This window comes from Hydra viridissima, unplaced genomic scaffold, assembly GCF_058129835.1.
Source record: "Hydra viridissima isolate aposymbiotic clone 2 unplaced genomic scaffold, HvirCarnegie_v1 scaffold_1, whole genome shotgun sequence".
Classification (NCBI taxonomy): Eukaryota; Metazoa; Cnidaria; class Hydrozoa; order Anthoathecata; family Hydridae; genus Hydra; species Hydra viridissima.
The window spans coordinates 35,381,626-35,395,041 of NW_028324300.1; the positions used below are offsets into that span (position 1 = coordinate 35,381,626).

At 35.9% G+C, this 13,416-nt stretch overlaps 1 protein-coding gene across 1 annotated transcript; it reads right to left on the minus strand.

The window, feature by feature from the left end:
• Positions 1 to 2,384: 2,384 nt before the first annotated feature.
• On the minus strand, positions 2,385 to 3,233 carry LOC149894721 (uncharacterized). The gene has a single exon (XM_090079021.1). It carries the CDS (start codon positions 3,231 to 3,233, stop codon positions 2,385 to 2,387), a length of 849 nt encoding a protein of 282 aa, XP_089935147.1.
• Positions 3,234 to 13,416: the final 10,183 nt, after the last annotated feature.

A 13,416-nucleotide genomic window follows, 5' to 3' on the forward strand; every position in this document is an offset into this window, starting at 1 on the left:
ATGATTGAGATAAAATGAGTCTACTCAGATTTTTGATCAGACAATAATGATTTGTTTTCTCGTCTGAAATGAGCAACAAATCAATTTCATGCTTTCTGTCTAAACATTTCGATATTGATAAAGGTTGAATGGATTTATTTTCGCACATGAAAACATTCACGCTAATTTCTGAATTATTTTTTTCAAACTTTTTGATTTGATTGAGTTTGACTGGAAATTCAATCCCTTCCCAATTCAACTCTTTCGATTTTTCAATCAAGTCTTTGTCAATTCTTTCACCGTGTTTCTCTTTCATGTTCAAAAATCTTGAGACGCACCATTTGAAACATTCGTTGTCTTCGTTTTCCATGTTGATTATTGCTTTTTTGCTTGCCAGAAAATCATCGAGAGGAATGTAGGACCTCCCGCCGATTGGTTTGTAATCAATAAAGTTGATATCCATTTTCAAGATGGCGTACACTTTGCCAAGCAAACCTATTTTGTTGTACTTGATTATGTTTTCCAAAATTTCCGCTTTTGCTGTGCTGTAAAATTCTACCAAATCCGTCGACTCCAAAATAATTTCAGCTGTTGATGAAAAATTGGGAACTCGATATATTTCCTCTCCAGTCAAAATGCTCACGCCAAGCATCTCGCAAGTTAAAACAATATACGCTTTTTTATTTTTACTTTCTTGAAGAATTTTCATCGCACCGTCTTTTGCCAAATCTAAAAAGGCAGTAACGTCACGATAAACTCAATCAACTTGATGTGAAAATTGTTTGGTAACATTCTTCAGTGCGTGTTTGGTCAATTGAAAATCAAATATTGGTTTTCTGAACACGAGCGATTTGAGAGACAAGATTATTTTTTTCAATTCTCTTTTTGTATTTTTTAATCATTTTTTCACAACATCTGGAACGTACGGATCAACAAACTCAAGCACTTGGTTGAAGCTGTTGGAGACGGTCGTTGCAATTCTTGAAAACAAGCCAGGACGAGGAGCAGGAACCGGTCTAGGTGTAATGACGCTCGTTGAATCGGACAGGTGTGTTAAGGATAGATGGTTCATCTCTTGTCACCTGATTTTGCAAGCGAGCCGGTCCGAATGAAATCAAGTCGTTTGAAACGGGACGCGGAGCAGGAACAGATCTCACAACGACAGGACGCGGGGCAGGAACCGGTATTGTAGCATTCGTTGGTCTTTGACGTGTTACAGGTTTAACACCAATAACAGGTCTCGTGTTTTTTATAGCTTTAACGAGCTCATCCCTGGTCATTTTTGAAAAACCTTTTATCGCCCGGTCTCTGGCTTCACTTCGCAATTTTGTCAGAGATTTCTCTTTGACTTTTTTTTCTTTGACATTTTTGTTTTCCATTTTTATTTTGCCAAGAAAATTATTTAACCCAAAATCAATTTTTTGGTCTTTGGAGATTTTTCGCATTTCGTTTTCCATTTTATTATGCCAAGAATTGAAAAACTTTTTTTTCATTTTTTTAGGTTTTCGAGTTTTTCAGAATTTAAAATTTCAATCTTCATTCCATCTTCCACTTTTCCATCTCGACGCTTCAAATATCTCCATCCATGCCCCGTCTTTTTCATCGCTTTGTAAAGTAATCCATATTCAACCACCTCCCCGGTTTCGATGTTGGTTGTTTTCACAGACACAGGTTTTTTTCGAATTGAACCAAGTCTTTCGTATTTTGGATCGATCGGTTTTTTAACCTTTTCCGTTTGCGTTTTTATTTCTTTTTTTGGTCGACCTACAGGCCTGTCTTTTTTTACACCTTCCAAAAGCAAATCTTTGCTGATCAGATTGTTCTCAACCGCAATCATCATCAAAGCCAACAAATTGTTTGAAGTTTTTGTGACTCCATTTTCCCTCAGCAAATTTTTCAGATGTGAATCTCATGTTTTATTTTTAAAAAGAAAAAAAAATTTTTAAATCATTTTTTTGTCAAGAATCTCATGACGGTTTTTCAGACCTAATAAACAGCGTTCATGCTGGTTCCATCTAAAATTTAATCAATTTGTCGGAAATGATCACTGCAAATATGACGGTGCTGTCTGGCACTGCCGTTCGGAATTTGAGGTTCACAACCAATTCGGCCGTTTCGAAAACAACTCTTTCTTTTTGCTTGCTGATGTCGATAAAGAACAATGGATACAAATTTTTATAGTCAAGCAGAGACAATCCAGATTGGCAAACAAGTTCGTTTGTGCCGTAATATTTTTCGTCAAACAAGAACGCGTCAGAACGAACCATGACAATTTTCTTTTCTCCAAAATTTAAGTCGTAATTGTCATTTGGATACTTTATTCCATTGACGGTCACGTAAAAATTGTTGACATCACAATGATCGAATACGGATGGATTTGCTGTTTGACTGGAAGGTCTGTTTGTCTAAAGTCCGAATATGATATATCTCGGAACGCTTTTGTCCGTGATTCTTCCGAGAGTCCAGGTTAATTCTGTTAGACCAGTGGGAATGGCTTGCTTTTCGACTTTGTTTGCCTTATATGCTGCTGGAACGGAAATTTTCTTAGCCTTTAAATCCATGAATTCGGATTTCTTCAAAATATCCAAGTCAATTCTAGGCACAAAAAGTCTGAATTTTTTGATGTCGATCATTCCTGCTGCAACAGTCCCAGCTCTGTAAATGGCGTCGTCATATTCTTTTTTTGTGAAGGTGATGGTGTGTCTGAATCCATAAAAGACTTTGTCATAAGTTTCACAAAACCCAAAAATGTGTTTTAAAGGTATCCTTAAAGAAAAAGATCCAATGGATGTGGTGTCTGCGAACAAGTGGTCTCGTCTGACGTTGAATCCTGTGGCGTTTGAAGTGTCTTTGTACCACATTTGCTTCAAACCATCTGCAAGGTGAAAACCATAAGGGTTATTCAACAATCCAAGCATGGTTGTTCTTTGACCTGGATACATGACTCTTTCCACTTGTTGTCCTGATAAGTCATAAGTGACGTTACTGAACAAATACATTATGGCGTTGTTCACCAGGGCAATGTTGTCTGTTGCTGCGTAAGCAGTTCCATCCGCTTTTTTCAGAACTCCTTCGACGAGGATGTAGGCCTCAGACGTAAGTATCTGCACAGACTGGCAATCAATCTCAAAAACGATCAATCCTGAAGAATTTAAACCGAGATTTGTGGGGAGGTACTCGAAAAAATCAACTTTTTCAATGCCGGTGTCATACTCTGGCATTTCATCAACTCTTAATCTGTCGGTGTTTATCATTTTTTAAAATGAGGGAAAAAAAAATTTTATGTCATTTTGATTCGTGAAAAAAAATCACGCGATCAAAAGTCCACTCCCCATTTTGACGAGATCTTGAATTCTGGTTGCATTCTTTTTCGTCATTTTCCTTTTTTCTTGAATGGACGAACCAAACATTTTTTTGTGCAGCTCTTCCATTGGATTAATATGAGCATACTGATCCAATTTGCCGCTTCGTTCACAATCGTGTTGACCAATTGGTTCGGATTCACCGTCCCTGCCTAGGCGTAAACTTTTTCGATCGCTTTTTTTCCTTTATCAATGGCAACATCTTTGGCTGTCAGTATGGCCGAAGAGGCCAATTCTTTACCGGCAGTCTTTGCTGCTGTGATTGCTTCTCTTCCAATTTCGCTTGCTGCTGCTGCCTTTCTCAACAAATGAAGAGACGATCTCGATGCGTTTGAAGCTGCCATTCTCCTCAAAAAAATTTTAATTGAGTTTACGATTCCTCCACCTCCGACGACGTTCTTTTTTAAATATCTTCTGTTGTTCACAATTAGCATTTTTAAAATGAGAAAATATTTTTTTAAATCCTTTGGGTTTTCACGACTCGATGTATCTTTGAATAGACTTGTATTCCTCTTTGTTGATTTCCCCCTGCCTCAGCAGCTCGTCACAAATTGCGACAGCTTCGTTTCTCGATGCTACATTTCCAGCATAACCTGCGGCGATGCTCAAGCTAAGTCTTTGCACAAGCGCATTGGATCGCTAGGAAGTGGCCTTTTTTCCCTCTCGTTTTAATTCGATTTCTCTCCCAAATGGATGCAATGATTGTGACATATTTTTCACTTCTCGAAGCTTTTGGTATGGTTGGATGCCTTTCTCTCTCCATTGCATGCGTTTTGATAAGGATTTTTTCGTAATTTTTAAGGTCATCATCCGTGCACTTGCTTTTATCGGGTTTGGATCTTGAAATCAGCTCCCAAAGACCTTTTGTTCCCGCATACTTTTCTCCACCAACAATGATGTCATTTTCATCAATTAAAACTTGTTCTTTTCCAATATACAATTTACCACCACCTTCTCCTGCGTGAATTCCAAACACTCTGTCTGAAGCAAATCGTTTGGATGCGTATTTGGTCAAATATTCCAAAGCAATATCTCCAACATTCCTTCTTTCAGGAGGTTTTTCAACACTCATTATTTCTGGATAAGTCAAAGCCAATGGTTCAACGTTAACCACTCTCTCAGCGATGCTCTTCAGCTCGTTTTTCACCTTTTCATTGCTCTCGATGAGCGGTTTGTAAAACTTGCTCAAATCAGCCTGATAATTTGCATCTGAAATGTTGGCGTTGAGGCTCTCATTGTAAAGCTTTTCTCTGTTAATCATATAATTTTTGACAATCTCATCTCTCTTTTTCGGGTCTTGTATTTTAAAAAAAGACATTTTGAAAATACGGAGAAAAAAAAACGAAAATTCGTTCGTGTTTGCGTTTATTCACCTTTTTTAAACAGGTTGTTGAATGCTTTTATCGCGTCTTCTCTTCCTTTTTGAATCAGCGACTTTTTAGTCAATTCGTCAATGCTGCTTTTTGCATTGGTTCGTATTTCTTCAGTCATGGCTTTGAATTTTTGAAGCTCGCTGAGAATTAATTCGTACTCGGAATCGCTCACAAATCCATCCATGAGCGATTTTGAATTGTGATCGCTAATGGTGTTCAATTTTGACACGGAAAGAACTTTCAATTTTTTGTGCTTTTCAGCCTTCAGCATCATTTTTTTGTTCTGTTGATTTCCAAAAATGGACAAAGCTCCCATTCCAACAGCAATACCCTCGCACGCAATCGAAACTGGTGTGGCAACGACGGTTGACAAAAGTGCAATTCCTGTTATTCCCAAACCAATACACATCGTTTGCAATCCATCATCTGCGAAAAGAATAATCTTCGCAGCTCGATGGTATTTTTTGCTTAGAGCCATTCTCTTCACTTTTACATCCTCCATTTCTTTTTGGATCTCACTTATCTTTTGAAGACGATAAATGTGACCTACATCCGATGGTGCTGTCGGAAGAGTCGGATAAATGTTGTCTTTGTTTTTCAATATTTCCATCTTTTTAAAAGTCATGATTTTTTTTTTAATTCGAATTGATGTGATTTATTTTACAAAGCTTTTCACCTTTTTTGACGGTGACGTCCTGATTGGTGTAATTGTGAACATCCTTGATGACTTCATCCACAGATTCTAAAATAATAACATCGTTTTTTCTGTAATTCAATTATTCGCTAATTTTGTTCATCAAAGTGACGACAGCAATGCCTTTTTCCAATTTCAGTCCAACTGACAGCGATATCGTCGTGTGCGAGAGAGCTACAAATTTAATGTCTTTTTGAGCAAAAATCTCATGCTGTCCGTGGGCGTTGAAATAGGTGGGATGATCCAACTTTTTTTTGACAACAATAATGTTTTTGGGATTTTTTTGCTCCAACTCTTTGATTCTCTCCTCCAAATGGTCCAAATGAAAATTCAAACTGTGTAGTTCTGCTGAGGCGCTGTTTTTAAACAACTTGTGAGGGGCATGCATTTTTTAATATGAAAAGAAAATGTTTTAAATCATTTTATTTTCATTTTTTTTTTTTGCACAATTTCACAATTCATCATCAGATTCCACTTCTCCCAAATCCAAATCATCACTCATGATGCTTAGAATAGATGTTGCGTTTTTTGCAATGGCCACTTCAGAAATTTTAATGGACTCGATCTGTGCTCCGACAAAAACACCTTCAATTTTTAAAGAGGCGATGACACTTTTGTCAAATGTATTCCAAAGGATTCGCTTTCACGAACAATTTTTTTTAATTGACTGTTTTCTTTTTGAAAAACATAGAATGCACTTCAATTTTTTTTTCGTTTTTCTTTGTGAACAACTTCCCGAAAAAAATGAGTGCTGCGTTTGGATTCTCAGATTTGTTTTTAAAAAAGGACAAATCTTTCGTCATGATTTTTTTCGTTCTTCCTCCTTTTTCAAAGTGAACACCATTTCCTTGACTCGATTGCGAAGAAATTTTGATATTTTTTCAGTCACCTCAATGAACTTTCTTTCTTCTTCATTCGTTCCATTTTTTTCGTTAAAACCGAGAAAGGACATTTGCTCTCATCAAAATTTTCAATCGTCACGAAATTCATCTTTTTATAAAGAAAAGAAAATTATTTATATCATTTTTTCAAACAGATCAATTCTTTATGATCCACCCACGAGTTGAACGAGTCAGGATATCCTTTCCATTTGACTAATGATTTGCTCTTTGTTTTTCGAATTATTTTTTCAATTCTGAATATGTCTTGATTTTTCTTTTGCATTTCCTGTTCGTAAAAAGTTCCTTGAATTTCTTCACCATTAGCATCGGTGACTTTGTTCGTGGGTGGACCCGTGTGCTGAATTTTTGAAACTGTGAAAACCTCTTCAGTCCATCTCGGTGTGTACCCTTTCTCAAAATTGGACTTCTTTTTTGTGATCCTCACTTTGTCACCCATTGAAAATTTCAGTTCTGGGGTTTCTTTTTGAACCTTTTCATTCAGGTTTATCCAGACCTTATTTTTATTCTTTTCATCGTTGGCTTCAACTGGTGTCATTTTGATGGAAGAGTGCTTTGTGTTGTTGTAATTTTTCACCATTTCGTTCAAAACGTCAATGTATTTATTAGTGTTGTTGGCTGAAAAATATTTAAACATTCTCTTTCATCGTTCTGTTCCATTGCTCAACGACACAACTTTTTTCCTCGTTTTCAGTAGAATACAATTGCACAACCAGCGCTTTCACGTGCTTGTTATAAAATTCTTTTCCTTTGTCCACCCACATTTTGGTGTACTTTCTTTCATTAAAGATTTTTTTCAACGCTTCAGCCACATCAAGACCCGTTTTGCTTTTTAAAGGAACGATCCATCCATACTTTGAAAAAACGTCAATGACCATGAGCAAATATTTTACTCCGTTGTAGAATTTTGAAAACGATTGCATGTCAACCAAATCTGAAGCCCATATTACATCGACGTCATTCACAATCACCCTTCTTTTAAAATGGTGAATGACCGGTTTGTGAAGCTCCTCTGCAAGCTTATCCGTCCATTTCAGATGACTTTCGGGAATTTTTTTTTTTTTTTGCGACACTTAGTCCGAATTTGGCTTTGGCTTTGATGATGGGAGTGATGAGTTTTCTTTCGTTGATTTCTTTTTGAGTGGGGTTTTGAATGGAGTTCATTTCTTCCAGCATCATTTGATCTGCCAAATTTCTGTTTTGAACGTCGTTGAAATATTTATAACCCAAATCGTGATGGTATGCTGCATTGTCCACTCTGTCCACTGGTTTGCTCCACTCCTGATACATGTCGGTTGAAGTGAGCCTTTTGTCCAAGTTTGTGCCAGGTCCTGCAAAATTCATTCCTGGAATGTGCATTTCTCCTGGGAATTTTGCCCACGGAAGTTTAATTTTTTTTGAAAATTTGTTGATTGATTCCACCAAATCTCCCCCTTTTCGAAATGATTCATGCGAAGGAACAAACTTGCATTTTGTCGTTCCGCAAGCATCACAAGTTCCTTTGACCATATTTCTGTTGTTTTTTGAGAGTTCGTTTCTCAAATGGCTCGTTTCTGTTTTCCTTTTGCATTTCACGCAGTACATTTTTATTTTTAAAAAAATTTTTAAATTAAAAAAAGGAAGTTGCTGATTTGTTATGGAATATTGGAAAAAGCAAAAGGAACAACAACAAGCTTCTGCCGAGAAGCATTCGATGCTTCTAAATTTGCTGTTAAGACCTGGATGGTTGGATTACAACCATTTGCAAGTTTTTGGAAAATCTTTTTTCCAACCCGAATACAAAATACTGAAAAGTTCGATTAAGAAGAATTTGCCAAAAAGTATTATTCTCAACTTGTTCAAGGTACAAAACGAAATGGAAAAATTGAGTTTAAAAAATTATTCCGACAACGAGGACATGGAATGTCAGTTTTTCGAAACGGCTGACGATGTGCCTTAACCTGAAGATCTCGATTCAACCAAAAACAATTTGATGATCTTTGACGATTTGCAATTGACCTAACAAAACAAGTGCGAAAAATATTACATCCGAGGAATACACTCCAACGTCGACTGCTTTTACCTCCCTCAGAATTATTTCATGCTACCAAGACAAACCATCAGAGAAAACACCAATTTTATTTGTCTCTTTCCTCAAGATTCAAAAAATGTTGATCATATTTATCGAGAGCATGGTTCGAGCGACATGAAGAAAGAAGAGTTTAAAAAGTTTTGCAGACATTGCTGGTCTGAACCTCACGGATTTGCGGTGATTGATTTGTCATCAAAAAAATACGATGGAAAATATCGAAGCGGATTTTACATTTTTTATTTTCCAAAAGAGGTCATTTAAAAAATGATTTTAAAAAAATGGCGCATAATAAAAAATGTCAGGCATAATCATCGACGTAGATGGAAATTCCAACGTAATCATAACAGAATTTTTGGACAAAATCGTTTTTGAAAAAGGGAAAACTTATGAGATGGCTTTTCTCGGTCTGGAGACGTACAACAGCTTTCCAAACATCACCAGCAAAAATAATTCTTTCGGGTACAACATGAACAACAGAGCAAATTGGGAAAACATCACCATTCCAGACGGGAGCTACGACATCATCGACATCTCAAGTCCGTCTCAAACACAATCAAAAGTTACGCGCCACAAAGTGCAAGCTACGTCACAGCAAATAAAATCAGCTACTCCCCTGAAAACATCAAAATCGGATCCAATTCAAACACTTTAAAATCAACCATCAAACTTGGTTTGTATTATTTGATGGACTTGAACGTTGAAAACAGCATCGCCTCACTTTTGGGATTCACAAAAAGACAATTGGACTCCAATTCCGAATACGAGTCCGACGACATTGTCAGAATTTCAAGCATCAACATGATCAGAATCGTCAACAACGTCATCGGGTCGGCATACATCAACGGCTCACAATTAAATTGCATTTACTACTTTTATCCCGACGTGGGTCCAGGGTTTAAAATAATCAAAAGACCTACCCATTTGGTTTACCTCCCTGTCAAAGTCCCCGAAATTTCCACGATGATCGCTCGCATCGTCGATTAAAATGGAAATTTAATCGACTTTCGAGGTGAAGACATCACAATACGATATCACATTCGAGAAGTGAAAAAAATATTTTTTCCGACATTTAAAAAATGAGCAAGTATATTAGTGTGAAACTAAATGTGTCTCAGGGGCAGATCGAAAAAATAAAAAAATCCATGATGGCAAGCCTGTGAGCATCAGGATTTCAAGAGATGATTTTAATGGAAACGACGTTTTGCTTGTGATGGAGAGTCAACATTGTGGACGCTCTCCATCGAGGAGTTGGAGTAGCCATTAAAATGAGCAAAACTCAAGTAGAACACAACTCAAAAGTGAAAGGAGGATTTATTGGAGCACTTTTGCCTTTATTGGGAATGCTTGCAGCTCAAGCCGCTCCAGTGGTTGCCACTGGTTTATTGGGTGGAGCTGCTTCTTCGCTTGGGTCCACTGTGTTCGACAAAATTTCAGGAAGAGGTGTCATTTATGTCAAAAAAAATGGAAACGTTTTTAAAATGGGGACTCACAGAGGCAACGGACTGTTTTTAACACCATAGGTCAAAGGAAGCTCAGTCAGAGATGGATTTTATTTGAAAAGCGGAAAAGGATACGAATCTATCGGCGCTGGATTGCTTCTCGGACCAAACTCCCCATTCTCAAACGTCCCCTTTTTAAATTTAATTTTGTGAAAAAAAATTTCTTGGCGTAATAAAATGAATCTTACGAAATGACGACGGGAAACTTTAAAGTTTTAAAATGGTGAATCCTGTTCAGTATTTAAGAAGTAAAGGAGTAGGATGGCGCGAGATAGAAATTTACAAATACATCATCCAAACAAAAAAAGAAAAAGAAAATTTTCGCAATGGAAAATTTAAACACCTTTTCAAAAATTGAAATTTTTTTTAGCAAAGAAAAAATTTGAAATTTTTTTTTTTTTTTGATTTTTTTTTTTTTGAATTTTTTTTTTGAATTTTTTTTTTTCTACAAAAAATTTTTTTTTTGCCTCAGAAAATTTTTACCCCCCGCGATTATCAAAATTTTCACAACGAAGATGAAAAATGATTTTTGTCCCAGAACTCTCATTACATAGTAGTAACGTATACACTGCGACCATTTTCTATAGACGCATGTAGAATTTAGCGGATTTACATTGTTACAGTGGTAATAAAATTGTTCTAACGGTACTTTTGAATAAGTATATGTAAGAAAAAAATGATCCATTAAGCATCTGATTATTAATTGTCTTGATTGTATTAAAATAATAAAATTTTTATTATTCACGTGGCAATTTTCTATAGACGGACTAAAGTTTATACGAGTTTTGTCGCAAATTTCTTATATTCTGTAGTATTTTTTATTTTGTGAGTCGAAATTAAGATTGAAGAGATCAGATCACGTTATCCGTAATTTCTTGAAAAATCCAACAGATTATGCAACAATCAAGAGGAAACCAAAGAAATCTAAGGTTTCAGGCCTTGAAAAACGCAGAATTGTTCGACTCACATCAAATTCATCGAAAAGTTTGAAAACAATTAAGTCAGATTTGGGTTTAAATGTTTGCAAGGAGACGATTAGGAAAGTTCTTAAAGACAGCCCACATATTGTACGATCAAAAATGAATAAAGCACCAAACTTTGAAGCCCGTTCACAAATAGAAACGGATGGAATTCGCCCGCGAAAACATGGCTCGTAATTGGGAATAACTAAGAAATTTTAGATTAAATTCTCATGAATACGTAAGATGTCTAAATAGCTGAATACTTTTGTTTTCAATACCAGGTGATTTTTTCGGACGAGAAAAAGTTTAATCTTGACGGGGCTGATGGTTTTAGTGGCTACTGGCGTGATTTGAGGAAAGAACCCAAATATTTTTCGACAAGGAATTTTGGTGGTGGATCTTTGATGGTTTGGCTTGGGTTTTGTGCAACAGGAAAGTTTACATCTTGCAATGAAAAGTTCTGAATAAATTGATGTGCTAAAATTATGTTTGATTCCATTTAAAAACAAATATTGACGCAAAAAGTTTGTTTTTCAACAAGACAGCGCCAGCATTCACACTAGTAACGAGACTAAATCTTGGTTTGAAGCTAAAGAAATTGTGCAAATGTAGTGGCCTGCTCGCAGTCCAGATTTGAATCCTGTTGAAAACATCTGGTGAATCATTGTAAGACGTATCTACGCTGACCAGAAGCAGTATAACTCTGTGGCAGAGCTAAAAGTAGCGGTATCAGAATGCTGGGAGGATATGGAGCCAAAAGTACTGGAAAACTTGGTGGGAAGTATGCCAAAACGAATTTATCAAGTAATTGAGCGCAAAGGAGGTCCGAGTACTAAAAATGTGATAAAAATATTTTTTTTGGATAGTTTTGTTAAAAAATGTGAACTGCGTCTGTAGAAAATAGTCAGCTATCTTTTGAATTTAATTCATTTATGATTGACCTCTTTTCAAATTTGATATAATTTTTTGATAATTTTCATTATTTTTTGATACTTTATTTATAATTTATTGAAATGCATTATAAAAATAAAGTTAAGTACGTTTTTAAGACATAATCCACATGCGTCTATAGAAAATGGTCGCAGTGTATAATTATCAGTGACGAAATTTAACTACATTTTTTTCAACAAAATTTCTACTGTCCTTATGCCATCAACATTTCAAGATCCTCCACATGGCGATGGTTTGGTAAGGTTAACGGAGGAGCATGTCAGAACACCAGCCAAGAAACAACTGAGAAGATACGACTTACCTTAGGCAGTCAAGTGACAAGTTATGATTGCTGTTGGAAAATACATGTACAAACAAACTTAATATTTTTTACATAGCTTAAAATTGACCCTTGAATATCTGTACTATCACCCCATATAGGTGGCATGTCGGTCGGTCGCATTGTCAGTATCCTAATATAAGTAAAATTTTGAAAAAACTACAAATGTCCAATTTTTGAAATAAGACATTTATGGTTTTTTCCTTGTAGTTTTTATTTGTTTATCTTTGAAATATTGATTGTCTATTCTCATTTATAGATCAAAATTATTATGAATGGTCTTCTAAAAATTACTTGCAAAATTAATTTTTTAAACTTCGATAGAGCTGCCGATTTCTCCATTATTCTATGTAATGATTTATGTGATGCTATAATTTTTGATGGTTAATGAAATTGATGGTAAAAAAATTGGTATGAAAACTAAGTTTAATAGTTAGCGAACCCGTATAAAAAGTATATAAATATCGTTAGAATGGTGGGTTTAGAAGATATGATATTTTAATACATAAAAGCATGGAGTTCTTTTACAAAAATCAGTATTTTACTCGTTTTCGACTAAAAATATACCTTATGATCTTGTACTATAAGCCATCGTAGATAACATGAAAACGAGTTTCTTCAGTGAAATATGGGGTTACTGTTTGAATAGTACCTCCATTTGTAATATTATTCAATTCTCAATTTTCGTGAGCGATAAGAATCCAGACAACTGGATCAAGGCTACTTTCTAGGAGAATAGAAAAACAAAATTATATATTTCTTCTTATTTCTTCATAAAACTTGATCGCACTATAAAAGACTGATTAACAGTTCGCACAATTTACATTCGTTTGACACTACTGCGGCTGCCGTAAAGATGTTTTTTAATCGGGTACGGGGGTTCTAGAGTTGTACTTTTAAGACTTTGAACCAGGGTTGTGGAGTCGGAGTCGTGCAGTCGGAGTCGGAGTCGGAGCTCATTTTGGCTGGAGTCGGAGTTAGAAATATTGTACCGTGTCCGACTCAAGCTTAAAAAAAATCTTTCAAAGTTTCATAATTTCGATATGGATTTTATAGATGTTACTCATTAAAATATTTCATGTTCTGTCAGTCTAAAGCACAAGTATCAAACTCTAGCCCTCCAGTTGTTAGTTACAAAACTACAAGTCCCATGATGCTCTGATTGCTGCAGGATATCCAGACATAATGAGAATTGTAGTTTGCAATAACTGGAGGGCACCAGTAAACTTCTCCAGGCCTTGGTAGAAAAGATTCTTCAAGAATGTAAACTTAAAAAAGAACAAGTTCTTTCTGTCCAACGGACAATA